This window comes from Nycticebus coucang, chromosome 3, assembly GCF_027406575.1.
Source record: "Nycticebus coucang isolate mNycCou1 chromosome 3, mNycCou1.pri, whole genome shotgun sequence".
Taxonomy (NCBI): Eukaryota; Metazoa; Chordata; class Mammalia; order Primates; family Lorisidae; genus Nycticebus; species Nycticebus coucang.
In genome coordinates, this window is record NC_069782.1 from 68,235,182 (window position 1) to 68,255,716 (window position 20,535).

The window sequence follows — 20,535 nt, forward strand, 5'->3', positions numbered from 1 at the left end:
TCTGTCCCTTTACTCTGAGTTTTAATTTGTCCTTTGAGGCTAGGTGTATTTCCTGAAGACAGCAAATGGATGGCTTATTATTTTTATTTTTATCCAATCAGCCAGTGTATGTTCAGTTTGAATCCAGCTCTATCCTTGCATGAGACAAGCAACATTAGTGCCATTAAGTCTCATATTCTTTACCCTTAAAATTCAAATAATTGCTACCAATTTTATAGAGTTAATGAAATAAGTAAATAAAATAATGAATATAAAATGCTCTCTTGTGACTTGTATTAACCAATTGATTTTTAGATACATATTTCAACCTCTCACAGATTACTCCTTTTGTCCTGTCTTTATGTGCACTGCACTATTACCACATCTCAGCATTTCTCCATGGCTTTGACAGCAGCAGTACTCTGTTCTTTACCTTGAATGGGGTGATCTTTCCAGGGAGGAAGTCTGCTCAAGACATCACATGCTATTAACCTCGCACCAATGCCACAATTTTGGAATCCAGCATTAATTCAACAGCCAAAATACTACATATAAGGTCTCGGTCATCTGGCTGGTACCCACCTGATGTTTCATTTTCCATCCTGTTGGCCTTCATTATTGATCAGATATTGAAAAGCATTTGTAATTGCCTAAACATACCTGACAGTTTAATTAGTTCCTATATTTGTTGTTACCTATTATCGCTTCTCCATTGGAAGGATTCCACTCCTACTTCAAAGCCCAGGGAAATATTAAGTTTGTCTGTAAAGCTTTCACTTACCTCCCTTCAACTTTTGAAATCACTTCACCTAGATCGTAGTGCTGACTCAGATGTCACCTTTATTTATTCCCATGTCTCCTCCCTCTGTTTAACTGTGAGCTTCTTGACAGAAGGTACAATGTCTTCAACCCCAGAACATGGTTTAGTGTCTACCATTCATGAATTATTGAATGACTGAAAAGACTGCAGAATGAAGATAGATAGGTATTTCCATCAAGGGAGTAGAAAAGAAGCTGTGAAACAAGAAGTGCTTTTGACAGGAGGGGAACCCATGATGGAGAGGCAAAATAAGAGAAGGCAGATAAAACAAACAAACAAACAAAAAAAGATATTTTAGCATATCAAGAATATCCCTCCACAACCAGGCATAAAAACATGGTAGGGCTTTATGTCATTATTGACACCCCTAAAGCTACTACCAATGAAAAGGGTCCCTTATGTAATGCCACATCTCCTAGCACCTATGAAGATGCTTTGACTCACCCAGATATTATCATGGAACTATCTGAACTCACTGATGTAGTTTCTTCCTTGGTTTTTGGATGAAGTTGAAAGCTCTAACCCCAGGAAGGGCAGGAAGATTGAATCACTCTTGAGGCCTCTGGAGGACGCTGTTAACTTTTCTTCTCACCTGAGATTAGCAAAGTAGACACTAGAAGGTGTATCAGAAGCATTTACAATTTCTGTGGCTTTAAGGGCTGAATTCCCATGAGCTTCATTAACAAAATATTCTTTCAGCTGTCCACTGCCTGAGAGATTTCAGTTCTCTGGAGGTAGGAGAGAAAAACAGAACATAAACATGAGCTAGTATTAACCATTGAGGATATCTTTGGGAGCCCCATGTACATCCTTATTCTACTAGACTCCTTCTTCCCAGCAGGAGGCAATCTTTCTTTCAGTGTGATCTCTAGCATGCAAAGTATCCCCTAATGATTGCCTTACCCATCTCTGGGATGCATTTCCTTTTTCAAAGAGCTATAGAACAACAGTTGCACATCATTTGCTGATATCCTAGGGTTTTACAAAAATAATCTGGCCCCACAAAGCCTCATAGAGCTCATAATTGTATTTTGGGGAGATGAAGGTGGCACAGCTTTAGTGATATATAATTGACAAATGAAATTGAATGTATTTAAGGTATAAAATGTGGTGGTTTGAAATGTGTGTATATTGTAAAATGACAATTACAATCAACTTAGTTAATATATCCATCACCTACAGAGTTACATTTTTTTGTTGTGAGAACACTTAAGATCTACTATCTTAGCAAATACCTAGTATACAATACAATATTAACTATAGTCTCCATCTGCACATTAGACCACCAAACTTATTTGTCTTATAACTGAAAGTTTGTACCATTTGACTAACATCTCTCTATTTCCCCAACTCCCAACCCCTGTCAGCCACCACTCTAATTTATTTCTATGAGTTTGACATTATTAGATTCCACATATAAGTGAAATTATGTAATATTTGTCTTTCTCTGACTTATTTTACTTAGCATGCTGCCCTCAAGGTTCACCCAAGTTGTCACAAAAAGAAGGATTTTCTTCTTTTTTGTGGCTCAATAATATTCCACTGTGTATGTGTACACCACATTTTCTTTATGCATTCATGTGTCGATGAACACTAAGGTTGCCCCATGTCTTTACTATTCTACATAATGCTTCAATGAGCATGGGAGTACAGATATCTCTTTGATAAAATTATTATGTGGTAATTCTACTTTAAATTTTGGTGGAACCTACATACTGTTTTACCATACCAATTTACATTCTCATCAGGAGTGCACCATATTCTCATCAGGAGTGCACCATAATTTCTTTTCCTTCATTTCCTCTCCAATATTTGTTACCACCTGTCTTTTTGATAATATTAGTCTTAATAAGTATGAGGTAATGTCTCATTGTGGTTTTGGCTCACTTTTCTTTGATTGTTACTGACATTGAACACCTTTTAATGTACATGTTGATCATTCATATGTCTTCTTTGGGAAAACATCTGTTTAGATCCTTTAAACATTTAGAATTTAAAAATAAGGTTATTTGTTTTTTTGTGTGTTTTTTTACTATTGAGTTATATGTGTTCCTTATATATTTTGAATATTAACCTGAATCTGATGTATGGTTTGCAAAAAAATTCTCACAATCTGTAAGTTGCCTTTTCATTTTGCTGAATCTTTCCTTTGCTGTGCGGAAGTTTTTTACTCTGAAGCAGTCCCACTTGCTCATTTTTGCTTTTATTGTTTGTGCTTTTTTTGTCAGAGTCTCAAAATCATTGCCAAAACCAATGTGAAAGAGATTGTTTTCTGTGTTTTCTTCCAAAATTTTTATAGTTTTACATCTTTAATCTATTTTGAGTTAGTTTTCTAAGTGTTGTAATATAGGGGTTCAGTTTAATTTCTTTGTATGTAAATATTCAGTTTTCCCAACACTGTTTATTGAATAGACTATTCCTTCCCCATTGTTTATTTTTGGCACCTTCATTGAGGGTTATTTGAATGTTTTATTCACAGTTTAATTCTAGGCTTCCAATAGTGCTATGCTGTTTTGATTACAATGGCTTTATAATATAATTTGAATTCAGAAAGTATGATGCCTCCAGCATTGTTCTTTTAGCTCACAATTTGTTTGGCTATTTAGGACCTTATGTGATTCCACACAAATTTTATGATTATTTTTTCTACTTCTGTGAAAAATGTCATTGGAATTTTGATAGGGCTTGCATTGAATCTATAGATCACCGAGGTATGTGGGTGAATTGCTTTCTTTGCATTGGTCAAATCAGCAGAGGTCATGCATAAAGTAGAAAGAAGGATGCTGCCTCAGAGACAGTTGAAAACATATTATTACTCTTTCTGTTGTTCTTTCTTCCTTTCTGATGTTCTAACATTCCCCCTTTTAAAATTAAAATTTTATGACTTTTACTAATATTTTATAAAAATAATGTGTACACTGCTACAATTTTCTATCTTTGATTAAACATAAGAATGCTAAATCATGCTACCTATAAACATTTTTATCAATACAAACAATTCATACAAAGTCTGAGTTATGTAAATTTCCAGGTATGTGAAATTTATGTTTTACTACTTTGCATAATGATTAAGTATCAGACAAATTTTTCAAAGAGGTGTTTCTTCTAACACAGACAAATCTGATGTTGAACAGTCCTACTTTTGAAAAGTAAGGAACAAATCTGCATAAGATACATAAATTCTGCATAATAAAACTTACAATAAATCATTTATATGATATCATTATATGGATAAAAAACCATAAAATTTTAGCTTGATCTAATATTTTTGGTATTAAATAGCTCTATAAATAGTAGATTGATAGTGCTTTTTCTTGAAAATGGTTTGTTTTTTTTGTGTGTGTGTTAATGATATTTCACCAATTATTCCAAAGATCAATTATAGTCTTCTTTCTTTTTTTTCTTTTTTGAGGCAGAGCTTCACTCTGTTGCCCTTGGTAGAGTGCTGTGGCATCAAAGTTCACAGTACCTTCAAACTCTTGAGCTTGAGCACTCCTCTTGCCTCAGCCTCCTGAGTCACTGGGACTACAGGCACCCACCAATATACTCATCTAGTTTTTCTATTTTCAGTAGAGACAGGATCTCAGTCTTGCTCAGGCTGTTCTCAAACTCCAAAGCTTTTCTTTTATATTTTTTAACTGTATTGATTGAATACATGAAACCCAAACTTGAGGACTTACAGAATTTAGTTCAGATAAGAAATGTGCCCCCACTCCCAATAACGGTAATCCCTAAAGGCTCTCCATGCTGCACAATCTACCAAAATTTTTTTCAACAAACAAAGCAAAGCAAAACACCTCTTATATCTTACATTTTTCTTTAGTAGAGATAAAGCCTTTTTTAATTCTCCTGCTCTTAAGAATCAGTTGTAAGATACACTATTTCTTAATTCTAGTCAAATAACAATGAAGTGTATCAAGGGAAATAATCAGATTAATAATCAAAGGCAACTTTGTATGAAAAATATTTTAAAGAGAGAAAAACAAATGGAAGCTTTGTGAAATACATTTAAAAAAAAGTATTAACATTTATGACAAACCTCTCAGTAACATAGTATGCTAAAAGAGACAAAGATATTTGTATACTTAATAATCCTTGTGTCAGAGTAGGCCATTTTTCAGTTTCAGTCCATGAGCATAGCATCTTAACCTCTAAAGTGACTTATTTGGTTGTAACTTGTATAACTTCTAAAACCCTACAGTGACTTATGTGGTTGTAACTTGAAACAGTTTTCTTCACATCATATAATACCTTTTTCTGTTTCTTGCATTTTTATGAATTACTAGTCCTCATCCGCTTTCTTTTTAGGAAGAAATTTGTCCTTTCTATCAATTTTGCATTCAGCCCAAGTGTCATTGCAGCAAAGTAGTAACAAGCACACCAGATTTCTAAGATTCTTTTATTTATTTATTTTATTTCACTAATATAAGAGTACATATGATTAAGAGGAAAGAAATCACAGAAGACACAAAAATTGGAAAAACATTCCATGCTATTCCAATGTTTGGATTGTTAAGATATCCATACTGCCAGAAATGATTTATAGATTCAATTCTATTACCATAAAAATTTCAACATCATTTTTCCATGGATGTAGCAAAAATAAACCTAAACTTCATATGGAAATAAAAATACTCCAAAATAGCTAAAGCAATCCTAAACAAGAAGGTATCACAAGGAATCATATTACCCGATATCTGAAACAAGAAGGTATCTGAAGGTATTACATTACTTGATTGCTATTTATACCATAACTAACTAAAACAGCATGGTACTTGTATAAAGGTAGATACATAAATGGAACAGAATAGAGAATCCAAGAATAAAATCAAATATCTATGATTTTTGTCAAAGCAGACAAAACATACATTGGGGGAAAGGATGCCCTATTCAGTAAATGGTGCTGGGAAAACTGGATAGCCATACGCAGAAGAATGAAACTGGATCCCTGTCTCTCACCGCACACAAAAATTAACTCAAGATGAATAAAGACTTAAATATCAGACCTGAAACTATAAAAATTCTAGAAGAAAATGCAGGAAAAACACTTCTAGATACTGTTCTAGACGAAGAACTTATGAGTAAGACCACAAGAGCAAGTACAAGAACAACAAAAATAAAAATACATAAATGGGACTTAAAGTAAAAAGTTTCTTCCCAGAAAAGGAGTAAATAGACAACCTGCAGAATGGGAGAAAATATTCACAAACTATACATATGACAAAGGGTTAATGTTCAGAATCTACAAGGAACTCAAACAAATCAACAGGGAAAAAAATGAGCAAAAAACATGAACAGATTTTTCTCAAAGAATATAGAAAAATGTGCTAAAATAAATGTTCAACATATGAAAAATATTTTATCCAGTGAGTCAATTTTTTTTAATGGTGAAAGGTATGGGTCCATTTTCAGTCTTCTACAAGTCGCCAGCCAGTTCACCCAGCACCATTTGTTAAATAGGGAATCTTTCCCCCATTTTATTTTGGATGGGCTTATCAAAGATCTAATGATGATAAGTGTCTGGGTTCATCTCTTTGTTCTCTATTCTATTCCATACGTATACCTCTCTATTTTTTTGCTAGTATCATGTTGTTTTGATCACTATAGATTTATAGTATAGTCTGAAGTCTGGTAGCGTGACTATTATGAAACCAATTTACCATTACTCACACTTTCATGTGAAAGATAAATCACAGCTATAGCCCAGGATGAAGGAGAAAAGAGGAGGTGGATGGGAGGGGAGGGAGGAAGTTTGATGGAGGGAGGACAAATGGTGGGATTATACCTATGGTGCATATTGCAAGGGTATATGTCTAATCTATTAAGTATAAAGTATAAATGTCTTAACACAATAATTAAGTAAATGAGGTGAAGGATATATTAACTAGTTTGATGTAAGCATGCCAAATTCTATATAAAATCAGCACACTGTACCCCATAAATGCATTAATGTATACATGATATATGTGGTTATGACTTAATAAAATTTTTTTTAAAAAAGTGAAAAAATACTCAGCATTACCAATTAGCAGGAGATGCAAATTTTTCTGTTTCTTGCATTTTTATAAATTACTTGTCCTCATCCGCTTTCTTTTTAGGAAGAAATTTGTCCTTTCTATCAATTTTGCATTCAGCCCAAGTGTCATTGCATTCAGCCCAAGTGTCACCACAATGTTATTTCTTCTTAACCCTGTCAGAATTGCCATTGTTAAAAAGTAAAAAACAATAGATGCTGATGTGGATGCAGTGAAAAAGGAATACTTACACACTGATGGTGTCACTTCAAACTAGTACAATCATGATGGAAAGCAGAATGGAGATTCCTTAAAGAACTAAAAGTAGACCTACCATTCAATCTAGCAATCTCACTCCTGGCTATCTACCTAGAGAAAAAGAAACAATTTTATCAAAAAGACATCTGTGGCCAGGTGTTGTGGCTCATGCCTGTAATCCTAGCACTTAGGAGGTCGAGGCTGGTGGATTGTTTGAGTTCACAGGTTCGAGACCAACCTGAGCCAGAACCAGAGTGAGGCCTGTCTCTAAAAATAGCCAGGTGTTGTGGTGGGTGCCTACAGTCCCAGCTTCTTGGCTGGGACAAGAGAATTGCTTAAACCCAAGAGTTTGAGGTTTCTGTGAGCTGTGATGCCAAGGCACTCTACCCAGGGTGATAAAGTGAGCTTCTGTCTCCAAAAAAAGAAAAAAAAAATAAGAATGCGCTCAAATGTTTATTGCAGCACAATTCACAATTGAAAAGCTAGGGAACCAAAGTGCCCATGAGTGGATAAAGAAAATGTAGTGTCTATAATATACATCATGGAATACTACTCAACCATAAGTGGAATGAAATAATGCCTTTGGCAGCAACTTGGGAGCAAATGGTGAGTATAACACTAAGTTAAGTATCTCAGAAATGTAAAAAACAAATACCACATGTTCTCACTTATAAGTGGGAGCTAAATGGGGAATATATAGGGTCATAAATAGGTATAGTGGACACTGGAAACTAAGGAGAGGGAGGCTGAGAGAGGGGTGAGGGATAAAAAGCTATACCTTGGGCACAGTGTTCACTACTCTGGTGAAGGGTACACTGGAAGCCCTAACTTTAGCATGACATGATTCTTCCATGTAACAAAAATCACTTGTACCCTCTTAATTTTTGAAATTAAAAAAATTATGAAGCACCAATATAACAGCTCTTAACTTGTTGTAGAATTCCTAAATGTTTTGGCAAAGGTGTCATAAATCTAAGTAAGGGGATACCCATGGTGTCATAGCAAAAGAACACTGATTTTCCTTTGTTGAAGAGGGGAAAGGCAATTTTCTGGAGTTATCAGGGGCTGTGTTCCCACCATCAGTTGATGCTTTGAAGATACTAAGGACCTAGTCAAAATGGTCTCAGACTTTAGAGAGGATGGACATCTGGAAGACAGGTAAGTTATTAGAGAAGAAAAAAAAGCAAATAAAAAATCACAACTAGATTCACCTAACTTAGGACCCAATCTCTTGGGAACAGACAAAAATTGGAGCAGGAAAAATTCTCTTTCTGTCCAGACCAGTGTCCACAGGGAAATCAGGTGCTTCCAGACTGGAGCGACAAGAGGGAAAAATGTACCTAATGAGCCAACATAGGGTTGTCACCCTTCAGAGCATACAACCTTGGGCTGGATGAGACACAGTGGCTTCTTCTGGAGTCTTATCTCTGGCTAGAGGATCTACTCCTTTTTCCTTCTTGCTGTCTTGTTTGGGAGTAGAGCTTCAGTTTCTATCATCGACCATCCAGGATAGAATTCAGACTTCCACACAGAGACTTTTCTCTCAGAAACCCTAACCAGGTGAGTCTGAGTTTCTACAGGAAATGTTAAGAGAGAATGGAAGTTGACAATGTTTCCCTGAGGTTAACTGAGAGCCAATCCAACTGAGGTGAGAACCAAGAGATTGCTGCATTTCTTTCCTTGGTTAATGAATTAATTCATATTTAATTTATTTAATGTACTAGGAAGTGAAGTGTGTGTCAGACTCAGCTATGCAGGAATCATTATTGACGATTAAGGATGGGTATATTAAGTCCCCAACTGGTGAGACTAAAGAAGAAATGGGAGTCATATTGTGGTGTTGGTAAAATTAGATCATATCAAAGGAGTGTTGCTGTTCAGGGAAGTAAAAAAACTGAGTATGGAGAGATATGCAGTGAAGTGAGAGCTTTTACTTTAAAAAAAACTCTATGTGTTTTTGTGTGTATTTGCGTATGCTCCTGTATTCATTGAAAAGATCCAGACCAATGTATTGCTTGCAAATAAATACTACCCTGTTTTCCCGAAAATAAGACCTACTTACAGGAAAGATAAGACATCCCCTGAAAATAAGACCTAGCGCATCTTTGGGAGCACACCTTAAAATAAGACACTGTCTTATTTTGGGGGAAACGGTATTTTGTAGGAGCAGCTCATGAGTCATACATCCATTTGCAGTATCTGTTCTCATGCTAGGCATTCAGATGAAAAAATATTTATTTAATAATTGGAAAGGGGTATAATAACAACCTCTACTTTGCAATTATTTCCTTTCTTGTGAGGCTGAATGTTTTTGTGGATTTGTTAGCCTTACCCTTTCTCTATCGTTAATAGTCTGTGGGCAAGGATAAAAAACTACATACTGGGCGGCGCCTGTGGCTCAGTGAGCAGGGCGCCGGCCCCATATACCGAGGGTGGGGGGTTCAAACCCGGCCCCGGCCAACTGCAACAAAAAAATAGCCGGGCATTGTGGCGGGTGCCTGTTGTCCCAGCTGCTCGGGAGGCTGAGGCAGGAGAATCGCCTAGGCCCAGGAGTTGGAGGTTGCTGTGAGCTATGTGATGTCACGGCACTCTACCCAGGGCCATAAAGTGAAACTCTGTCTCTACAGAAACAACAACAACAACAACAACAAAAACTACATACTGAGTACAGCGTTCACAATTCTAGTGAAGGGAATATGAACAATGACAGCCCTGACTTTAGTGTAACACAATGCATCCATGTAACAAAAATCACTTTTAATCCCCTTAATTTTTGAAATTAAGCTCTTGTTACAGTTATGGAATTCCTAACAGTTTTGGGAAAAGTGCTGTAAATCCAAGTGGCGTTTGTTAGCCCTTTCCTTTCTCTATTGCAAATAGTCTATGTTCAGGCTCTGTAATTTGCTTTTATAAAGTGGGTTTGCAGTGTTTTTAGTCCAGTTTTTGATTACATTCTTTCAAATGCAAAAATTGGAGTTTTTCGCCAGCTGGGTTTTTATCAACTAATTTGCCATTTCTTTCTTTCTTGTATTTATGGATTTTTTTCGAGGGGGGATGTGTGAAAGTATATCAATTTTTTGTGGTCAGGTCTACCAGTTGGTCATATTATATACCTCCCTGCCTCATTACTTTTTAGATAATTTAGAATAGTTTTAAAAGCTTTCTATATCCTTAGTGGCAATAAATTTCCTTTTATATGTATTTCCATCTTGCTTCACATACCATTTTTAAAACATGGTATTACGAATTTTTTTCTCATTTTTGAGATCAGATTTTTTTTAAATAGTGGTCATCTTCTGCCACTATATGGCATTAATTCTTTTGCATTCAAGTTCCCTATATGTTCTTTATGAGCAATTTTTAATTCATTTAAGATTATATTAGATGAAATTATAACTTTATTTTTTCCTTTTATAATTTTTTTATTAAATCATAAACACATAGATCAGGTATACATTAATGCATTTGTGGGATACAACATGCTGATTTCATATAGAATTAGGGATGCTTACATAACACTGGTTAATACATACCTCATCTCATTTACTTAATTATTGTGTTAAGACATTTATACTCCATAATAATAGATCCAACCCTTGCATTATGTACCATAGGTGTGATCCCACAATTTACCCTCCCTCAATTTGACCTCCATCATTGCCTCCCATCCCCCCTCCTCCCTCCTTCATCTTGGGCCATAGTCGTGATCTATTCTTCATATGGAAGTGTGAGTGATTGTAAATTGGTTTCATAGTAGTACTGAGTACCTTGTATATTTTTCTTCCATTCTTGAGATATTTTACTAAGTAGTATATATTTATATTCTTTTATTTCCAAGTCTTTGCCACCTTAATCTTGAGTTAGAGACCCATGTTGATGTGATGAATTGTTACTTTATATCTTTTCTTTCATCATTTATTTTAGATTTTCATTCAATATCATTTAATACAGCTTTGATTTCACTGTATTTTATTAGGCTTTATTTTCCCTTCCACTTATTTTATTTAATATAGTCTTAATTTCTTAAAGTTTGTTTCTGTAGAAATGTACAACTTTGTGAAACAACCACAGTGAACAAAGCAGGTGAAGTTCCTAGCTCACTTGGATTTTATGTGATAATGAAAAGGCAGAGTATAATGAAATAAACACGAGTGTGGTATAATGTCACTAGCTGTTAATAATATGGATAAAGAAGACATATTGTTCCATTATGTGCAGGATTTTACAAAGTGTAGTCTGAGGAGATTTTGCATGCTGAAAGAGAGACAGAACCACAAGTACAGTGTGCCTGCTAGATTTGCCAGAAAAGATACCAAAGTTCAAAGCTCAAGAATAACACAGAAAAAAAAAATACTAGAAAGAAAAGTGAGAAAAGAGACTGCCTCATGTGATATATGATATGTGGTTAGCACAGTAATTACCATGATAACAAGTACCCATATTTGTTATTCATTATTATTATTAATTGGACCATATGAAAACACTTTTGATCAAAAAAATATGGAATAAAGGCATATCAGTTAGATCAGGGCCTGATACAGATTCCATGATGAGGCAAGTGGACCAACAAGTCTGCCCATTGAAGTCTGGAGGTGACTTCAGCTCCTCTCTGGCTGACTGTTCTCCTGACATCTGGGCTCTTTGCTTGGGCTCTTTATTTGTGTTACTTGTTTCTCATTATCAGGGACTAGACCTCTTTTTATTTATTTATTTATTTATTTTTTATTAAATCATAACTGTATACAATGATATGATTATGGGGCATCATACACTCACTTCATAAACCATTTGACACATTTTTATCACAGTGGTTAACATAGCCTTTCCGGCGTTATCTCAGTTACTGTGCCAAAACATTTACATTCTACATTTACCAAGTTTCGCAAATACCCCTGTAATATGCACCACAGGTGTGATCCCACCGATTCCCCTCCCTCTCCCCCCCCCTTTCCCACTTCCCCCTATTGTTAAGTTGTAGCTGGGTTATAGCTTTCATGTGAGAGTCCCAAATTAGTTTCATAGTAGAGCTGTGTACATTGGGTATTTTTTCTTCCATTCTTGGGATACTTTACTAAGAAGAATATGTTCCAGCTCCATCCATGTAAACATGAAAGAGGTAAAGTCTCCATCTTTCTTTAAGGCTGCATAGTATTCCATGGTATACATATGCCACAATTTATTAATCCATTCGTGGATCGATGGGCACTTGGGCTTTTTCCATGACTTAGCTATTATGAATTGGGCTGCAATAAACATTCTGGTACAAATATCTTTGTTATGTTGTGATTTTTGGTCTTCTGGGTATATGCCCAGCAGAGGAATTACAGGATTGAATGGCAGATCTATTTTTAGATCTCTGAGTGTTCTCCATATATCTTTCCAAAAGGAATGTATTAGACCTCTTTTTAAACCAGTCTTGCTTTCTCTCCTTTGGATTTCAAACTGTGACTATGTCTCAGACTAAAAAATACCTTTTACTTTGTGATCAAGCATGCATGTACACACAAATACACATGCACACAGGTTGAACAAAAAGAGTAGCACAAAACAATTCTGTGTGCACCTTTACTATGTGTGATGCACTCAAATATTTTCATTTGCATTTTATTCACTGTATTCTGTTTAATTCTTACAGACTATTGTCTGACTCCCTAAATATGGGAAACATTTTTCTAGCATACTCTCCACAGTTATGTTAGAACCTGCTTGATTCTTTCTCTCATCAGAAATTTCTGAGACACTGCTACATTCTCTCATTTTTTCATACAATTGTTCATACAATATTCATTTAACTTTGACAATGAAACAAAAGGGAGAAAGATGTACATTTCTATGTGCAGTGGAGCACTCAGTCTAGAAGTGATAAAAGAAATGGAATTAAGTAAACACTATTTACTTAAATATCACTCCTAGCGCTCAGTCTAGAAGTGATAAAAGAAATGGAATTAAGTAAACACAATCCATTTAGCTACATTAAGCCTTGCAGGAAGTATTTAACTGTGGGGTATTAAAATGAAAAATTCCAAATTGACCAGTAGGTGAGAATCAGTATAAAAAAGTGAGTGTTATAAAAGCACTGAACATTGAAACTCTGGGGTCTCTTGAAGCTGAAAGTCAAGTTCAATACTTGAGAAATCAATTTGAGCAAGGGCAGAGCATTGTGAAGTTCCAGTGACAAGTCAGTCATGGAAAATGGAGCCTTACGTTTGAAGCTACAGAATATTACTTTCATTCTCCCGTGGGGAGTCACGAGGGGAGTTTATGTCTAGAATTTTGGTGATCATCTTTGTAATATAGAAGGTCACTCTGGGTCAATGTGAATACCTATCACATTGGCACCAGATAGAGTACCGGCCTGGGGTAGTTGGAAGAGAATCAAACAAATAATCCAATTAAAAAATAGACAAGTAATCTGAAGAGACATTTGTCAAAAGAAGAATGACCAACAGATATACAAAATAAATCTTCAGCATCACTAATCATTAGGGAAATTCAAATCAAAACAACAATGAGGTATCATCTCACCCCAGTTAGGATAGCTATTTTCAAAAAGATAAAAAAAAAAAGAACAAATGCTGTCAAAGATGTGGAGAAATGGAAGGTCTTACATACTGTTGGTACAAATGTAAACTGTTACTGCCATTGTGGAAAATCATTCAAAAGTTTCCCCAAAAACTACAAACAGAACTATCCGATGACCCAGCAATCTCACTACTGGGCATTTATCCAAAAGAAAGGAAATCATAGTATCAAAGAGACATCTGCATCCCCATGTGTATTGCCTCACTATTCACAGGAGTCCAGATAGGAAATCAGCCCAAGTGTCCAACAGCAGATGAATGGATAAAGAAAATGTGGTCTATATGCACAATGGAATACTATTTAGCCATAAAAGAGTGAAATCTTATTGTTTGCAGCAACATAGATTGAACTGAAGGACACTGCTAAGTGAGGTAAGCTAGGAACGAAAAGTTAAACTCATATTCTCACTCACATGTGGACGTTAAAAAAAAAAGTTCATCTCATAGAAGTAAAAAGTAGAACAGAAGATTCAGTAGAGATCGGGAAGCAGAGGGGGAGGACACTTAATGAATACAAAATTGCAAATAGATAGGAGGAACATGTTCTGGTGTTTTATTTATTTTTTTTAATGTACATCAGTATTTTATTTATTTATGTATTTATTTATTTTTATTAAGTCTTTTGTACATAGATCATAAATATTTTTATGCCCATTTCAGTGTGTTGATTATTTGTACAAATTGGAGTGCTTACATCATACTAATCAATGTAGCTTTCACCTCATTTACCCAATTATAGCATTAGGACATTTGTGTTCTACACATGATAGAACCAACTTGTACTTGCAATGTGCTCCATAGTTGTGGTCCCCCTACTATCCCCTACTATCTCTGCCACCCCCTCCCCATCCCACAAGTCCTGGTGCTTTATAACACTGTAGGATAACTATAGTTAACAATAATGTATTATATTGTATAATTTCAAATAGCTAGAAGGAGGATATTGGGTATTCCCACCACAAAAAATTGTTTGAGATGATGGATATACCAATGACCTTGATCTGATCATGCATAGAGACTTCAGTATGTACCCCATTAATATGTATAATTCTCATATATCAATTAAAGTATAACTTTGAAAAAGACATGAAATTGGAGCCTGAGATGTGGGAAAGGAATGAAGACATTTGATAAGTGGAGGGGGCAGAATCTTATCTCATCTTATCACCAGAGATAACTGTTTACCAACAGGAAGAAACCATGCTAAGCTTTTTAGATATGATGATTAAGTCTGTTGACCACCCTAGGGGGATGAATACAGCTATCCCCGCTGAACAGGAGAAGATACTCACATTTAGAATAGTGTGTCTGGTCTCCAACTTAAAACTCCCAATAGGTGGTAGATCTAAGATTCAAAGCCTTACAGGTTTTCTGATTCCTGTAAGATTTGCAGTTAATATCATTTATTAAAGTCCTTGTTTCATCTTTTCAAATTCTCCACTTTTGCTATTCTTTGTATATTTCCTTTTTGTGAACTGTGCGTTTCTTTCCTTTGCTCATTTTTCTACTGGGTTGTTCAGTTTATAAGATGTCTTGACATTGTATAGACATTCCTCTTTTCTCTTTCAGATATGATTTTTTTGGTCACTTCATTACTCATTTTCCACATCAAGGGAATAAAACCAGAGTTGGAATGCCTCCCAAATTGAGGAAGCTCTCTCTTCCTCACAGTCTCTCAGGGATCATCCGACTATAAGTATTTTTCCTCCCTTCACGCTCATTTCAGCTTTCTCTGTTTTTGAGCAACACAATAACTAAGAAAATGTGGTGAAGGCTATGTTAACCAGTTTCATGAAAGTATTTCAAATTGTATATAAAACCAGCACATGGTGCCCCATAATTGCATTAATATACACAGCTATAATTTAATACAAAAAAAATCAAAGGAAAGAAAAGAAAAAATATTTCTTATGGTCATAAGATAATGGAGCATTGATAGGACATCTGTGGGAGGCTTACCATCTGGAGTTTTTGTGTAATCTTTAAGGGAAATGTCATCTGATGTTGACAGTTTGCCTTCTACCTACTTTTTTCATGAGTGTCGCCGAGAGTGAGAACAACATGGCAGGAACATGCTACAGGAGGCTGTGGGCTGTGCATGTATGTGTGTTTTGTGGTGCATGAACAGTCCTCAAAGTAGGGGTACTTGATGTCATATATTCCAAAATATAACTCTTAGGATACACATATCTGAATGTTACCCAATAAATGCAGTAGTTTATCTTGATTCAAAGATGGCCTTTGACATGAAACAAAGTGGAAGGAACAATGTGTGCACAAGAGACTCCCTGTGTCTTTTAAGTTTTTTGAAGCAGCAGCAAGACCTCCTTGTTTTTCAGCATCTTACATCACCTCTCATCACCTCCCTTTCTCTTTCACCTTGTGCACTGGCTTTCTTTTTGGACTTGAGCATCTGAAACAAGCATTTTCCTTTTAGTCTTTGCACAGTCTGAAGCTCCTGGCTGGCACATATATCCCCAGATAAACTCATGGGTCTCACCCTCTCTTACTGGAAGTCTCTGTCAAAATGTAAAAACATCACTTCTGCCCACTCTTTGTTTTTTACCAATTCTGTTTTCTTTAGAGCAATGACTATTTATTTATATGCTTATATATTTTTTCATCATCAGATTGTAGGGACTTTTGTTTTTCAGTGCCCTGCAGTTATCCTCTAGACACTGTCTGGAACATGGTCTACACTAAATATAAATTCTTCAAATGCATAGAACAATGTGTCCTTAAAAATGTAAAATAGTGACCTCTTGGGGGAAAAGATGGATTGACATGTTGGAGGTGATGGATATCATCTGAATTTGATCATTAAACATTGTATGCTTGTATTAAAATATCACATATATCCCACAAATTTGTATAACTATTGTGTATCCATAAAAATAAAAAAAATAAAAAAATGACTAGCAGCGATACCTGAGAATCTTCTAAAGGGGACCAGATCCATACACACACACAAAATAAATGAATGAATTTCTTGACTACTAAATGTATATACATATGTGAGTATTATCTATCTATATGAAGATCAGTCATGTTATTTTTCTCTTCACTGATAGCCACATCAACCACATGGAACCAACAAATAATACACGAATTTCAGAATTTCTTCTTCTGGGATTTTCAGAGGAACCAGAATTACAGCCCATCATGTTTGGGCTGTTCCTGTCCATGTATTTGATCACTGTGTTTGGAAACCTGCTCATCATCTTGGCCACAATCTCAAACTCCCACCTGCACACCCCTATGTACTTCCTCCTCTCCAATCTGTCCTTTGTAGACATCTGTTTCACTTCCACGAGCATCCCAAAGATGCTGGTGAACATTCAGATGCAGAGTAAAGTCATTACCTATGCAGGCTGCATCACCCAGATGTACTTTTTATTGCTTTTTGCAGGATTAGATGACTTCCTCCTGACTGTGATGGCCTATGACCGGTATGTGGCCATCTGTCACCCCCTGCACTATATGGTCATCATGAACCCCAGGCTCTGTGGACTGCTGGTTCTGGTATCCGGTATCATGAGTGCTCTGCATTCTCTGTTACAAAGCTTAATGGTGTTACGGCTATCCTTCTGTACAGACTTGGAAATCCCCCACTTTTTGTGTGAACTTAACCAGGTGGTCCACCTTGCCTGTTCTGATCCATTTCTCAATGACATGGTGATTTATTTTGCAGCTGTGTTGCTAGCTGGTTTTCCACTGGCTGGAATCCTTTACTCTTACTCTAAGATTGTTTCTTCCATACATGGAATCTCCTCAGCTCAGGGGAAGTATAAAGCATTTTCTACTTGTGCATCTCACCTCTCAGTGGTCTCATTGTTTTATTGCACCAGCCTAGGTGTGTACCTCAGTTCTGCTGCCACTCACAACTCACACTCCAGTGCATCAGCCTCTGTGATATACACAGTGGTCACTCCCATGCTGAACCCCTTCATCTACAGTCTGAGGAATAAAGACATAAAGAGGGCTCTGAAAAGACTCTTTGGGAGGGAAGCTATAAAAGCACCAATTGTATTGCAATTGAAGAACCATTGGTGATTGTAGGGTTCAAAGCCTTGGAACCAGAAATTGTGATTCTTTAGTCAGACTTTGGAAGTACAGCCTACTCCTTCTATTTATTTTCTGCAATCTCCATTTTTTTGACATGACCTTATCTATATGATTTAATTAACTTCACTAGGTGCTAGGGGGTCATGATGTGTGGACCCCGACCTGGTTTGAGAACTGAGTTGGAAATGATGATGAGGAAACATAATCTAGTCCAGTTTAAAACACAGAGTCTGAGAATGCCTGGAGAAAGGTGGACCTTATCACAAGCCAAGCAGCAGACCAAGACAATGCAGCAATTGTCTGGCTTCTTCAGAAGGCTTTTATTGATTTCTAACAAAAGCTCATATGCAAAATGCAAAAATGCCAAAAGATAGGGTTAAAAGAATCCCAAGTCCCCAAGAAGATTGGATGGAGAGAGAGCGGCTGGATAAAAAGGTAGGGGATTACTAACAAACAGCCCGTGGTGTAATTAGAAAGGGGAAGGGGAAAATCAGTTCTGTCCCCACAGGAAAGTAAGCCAGGCTCCCTAATGTAACTGCATATCAGGAGTTCAAAGGATTTAGCTTCCTTTCAGTCCTGCCCCACCTGTTGACTCTCAGCAGACAGGGATAGTCCATTGGTCTGGAGAAGTCCAGACTCTTTTCATCTTCCCTGGTCTTGATGAGCCCTCAGGATTGTGCCTTTGCAAGCTTTCCCCGGATACCCCTGGATTGAAGTGGGGCATCCCACTGAGAAGTCAACCTATCTACTTCCCACAACTAGGCTCACTCTGTTATCAGACACTTTTTTCTTTTGTTGTTTTCCTATTTTTCACAATGTTATTCCCAACCTTGGATCAGAAATACCTGGAAATTCCTATTCGCATCTATTCACATCAAAGGATAGCATGGATTTATTTAGCATAATTTCATCTCACATGGCATCTGTAACAGCACATTTCTTCTTTAAGTTTTACAAAAGGAATATTCATGTGTTTTACTGCTCCTTTGGAAAAATTACACTTAGTGACTAAGGGCACTTATGTAATTTTAGAGTATAAGAAAATCCGAGACCATAGGTTTTTACTTGCACTTCTATCATCATTTTCTATATTACCATTTTGACTGCTCTTCCTGAAATGTAGACTTTAACATACAAGTTTATTTTATGATGAGTTGTTGAGGTTTATCTCTCATCAGGCTCTTGTGCTCTTATAAAGCTCTCATTCACAGAGCTCAAAACAGTCACTGGCAAAAATTGATTCTCAACTACATGTACATGACATCAAGTGGAGTCTACACAAAAGACAAATTTGTACCAGCAGATTCACCCAATGTGGCTGTAGAGTGACAGATGACCTCAAACATGAGAAGCAAAGTTTTAAATTATATGTTGCATTATTATGCAAAATATTTTTCAAGCTGTACATCCACTTATATGAAGGATTGGTGTCCGTGTGTGGTGTCCTGTGGGGTGCAGGTTTGGTTGGTATATTTAAATTTTTTAAGAATTAACTTCTTATTTCTGCTTGAAAACACCCAGTTCTGTCTACAAAAGTGGCTGTTTGTGTTGCTATCAGTGAAATTGATAGGGCCAAATATAGAAACCCCCCAAATAGAATTGTCCTGCCCAGGAAAGAATGATTGTGCCAATCCCTACCCAACCCCCACCCCCACCTTAACCCACGTGCTGACTTCTTTTTCAAACTCAGCCCACTAGCATCCAATGAATAAAGGGCACATTGCCCACACAGAACCTGGGCTCTGCTTCCTTTTGTTCATGTTTTAGAATATCCTCTCATTTTTGGTCCTTGACCTCTCAGAAATATAATCCCCTTTTCTAAATTTTGTCATCATCACTAATGTAGCAGAGAATACACAAAACCAATACTACCCATTATATTTCTTGTTTATCCTCAAACATTTCTTCAGTTTTCGTGAGTAAAGTATGGCTCACAAAAGACTTTGAATTCACATGTTTCAGGGTCACAACTTTTATTGCACAAACATGTATTTTCCTCTAACCACTCCTTGTTACCTAGAAGGGAACCTTGGTGTAGTCACTTTTGAATACAGTTATTGGAAATAAAATTGAATCACAGAGTAACTATGATTGCCATCTTTAAATATCAGAACAGATGCCAAAAATAAAAATAGCAGATTATTATAATGGCCCTCAGTTCTGCTCACTTCAATTATCATATTATTAATAGTTAACTATTAGTGTGTTTGAAGACATCCTGAAATTGAATGGTTTAATATACTGCCATTAGAGTCCAATGAGACTGTGCAGTGGGGAGTTATTCTGAGCTCTGCTGGCCTCCCCAGGAGACTGTATCCAGCTATGGATCCGAATCATGTTGCTAAGGCTCATTCATGGTGTTGCATGTGGCACTTCTGTGCACATCTATCCTGACTCAACTAATGATCAGTTTACTCCATTTCTATGTTGAGATTAATTTCTACTTTACAGAAAATTAAGCTTGTCAAATAAGAACTGCCTTAATATAATTGAACTGTTCCTATCTATGAATGACACTTTGCTTTCTTCCCCATCCATGTTAGGTGTAACTCTGATCACTGTGCCCTGGATTGTACACTGAGTAATGCACCATTATACACACATATTTTTCTTTTAATTAATTTACTTAGGTATAAATATATATAATAAACTGTACAGATTTAAAGTGTACAATGTGCTGGATTAAAGCATCCATACAGGGCATGGTGGCTCACTCCTGTAATCCTAGCACTCTGGGAGGCCAAGGTGGGTAGACGGCCTGAGCTCACAAGTTCAAGACCAGCCTGAGTCAGAGCAAGACCTTACCTCTAAAAAATAT

General features: G+C 36.3%; 2 protein-coding genes across 2 annotated transcripts in view; one reads left to right on the forward strand and one right to left on the reverse strand.

Moving 5' to 3' along the window:
• Positions 1–595, reverse strand: part of LOC128580997 (adhesion G protein-coupled receptor E2-like) — a 78,300-nt gene extending 77,705 nt beyond the window's left edge. Inside the window, 1 exon segment of the mRNA XM_053583460.1 lies at positions 472–595. Within this exon segment, the coding sequence (XP_053439435.1) occupies positions 472–595 (124 nt within the window).
• A 16,141-nt stretch (positions 596–16,736) lies between these two features.
• On the forward strand, positions 16,737–17,705 carry LOC128580998 (olfactory receptor 7A17-like). The gene has a single exon (XM_053583462.1). The coding sequence runs from the start codon at positions 16,737–16,739 to the stop codon at positions 17,703–17,705; it is 969 nt and encodes a 322-aa protein (XP_053439437.1).
• The last annotated feature ends 2,830 nt before the right edge of the window (positions 17,706–20,535 follow it).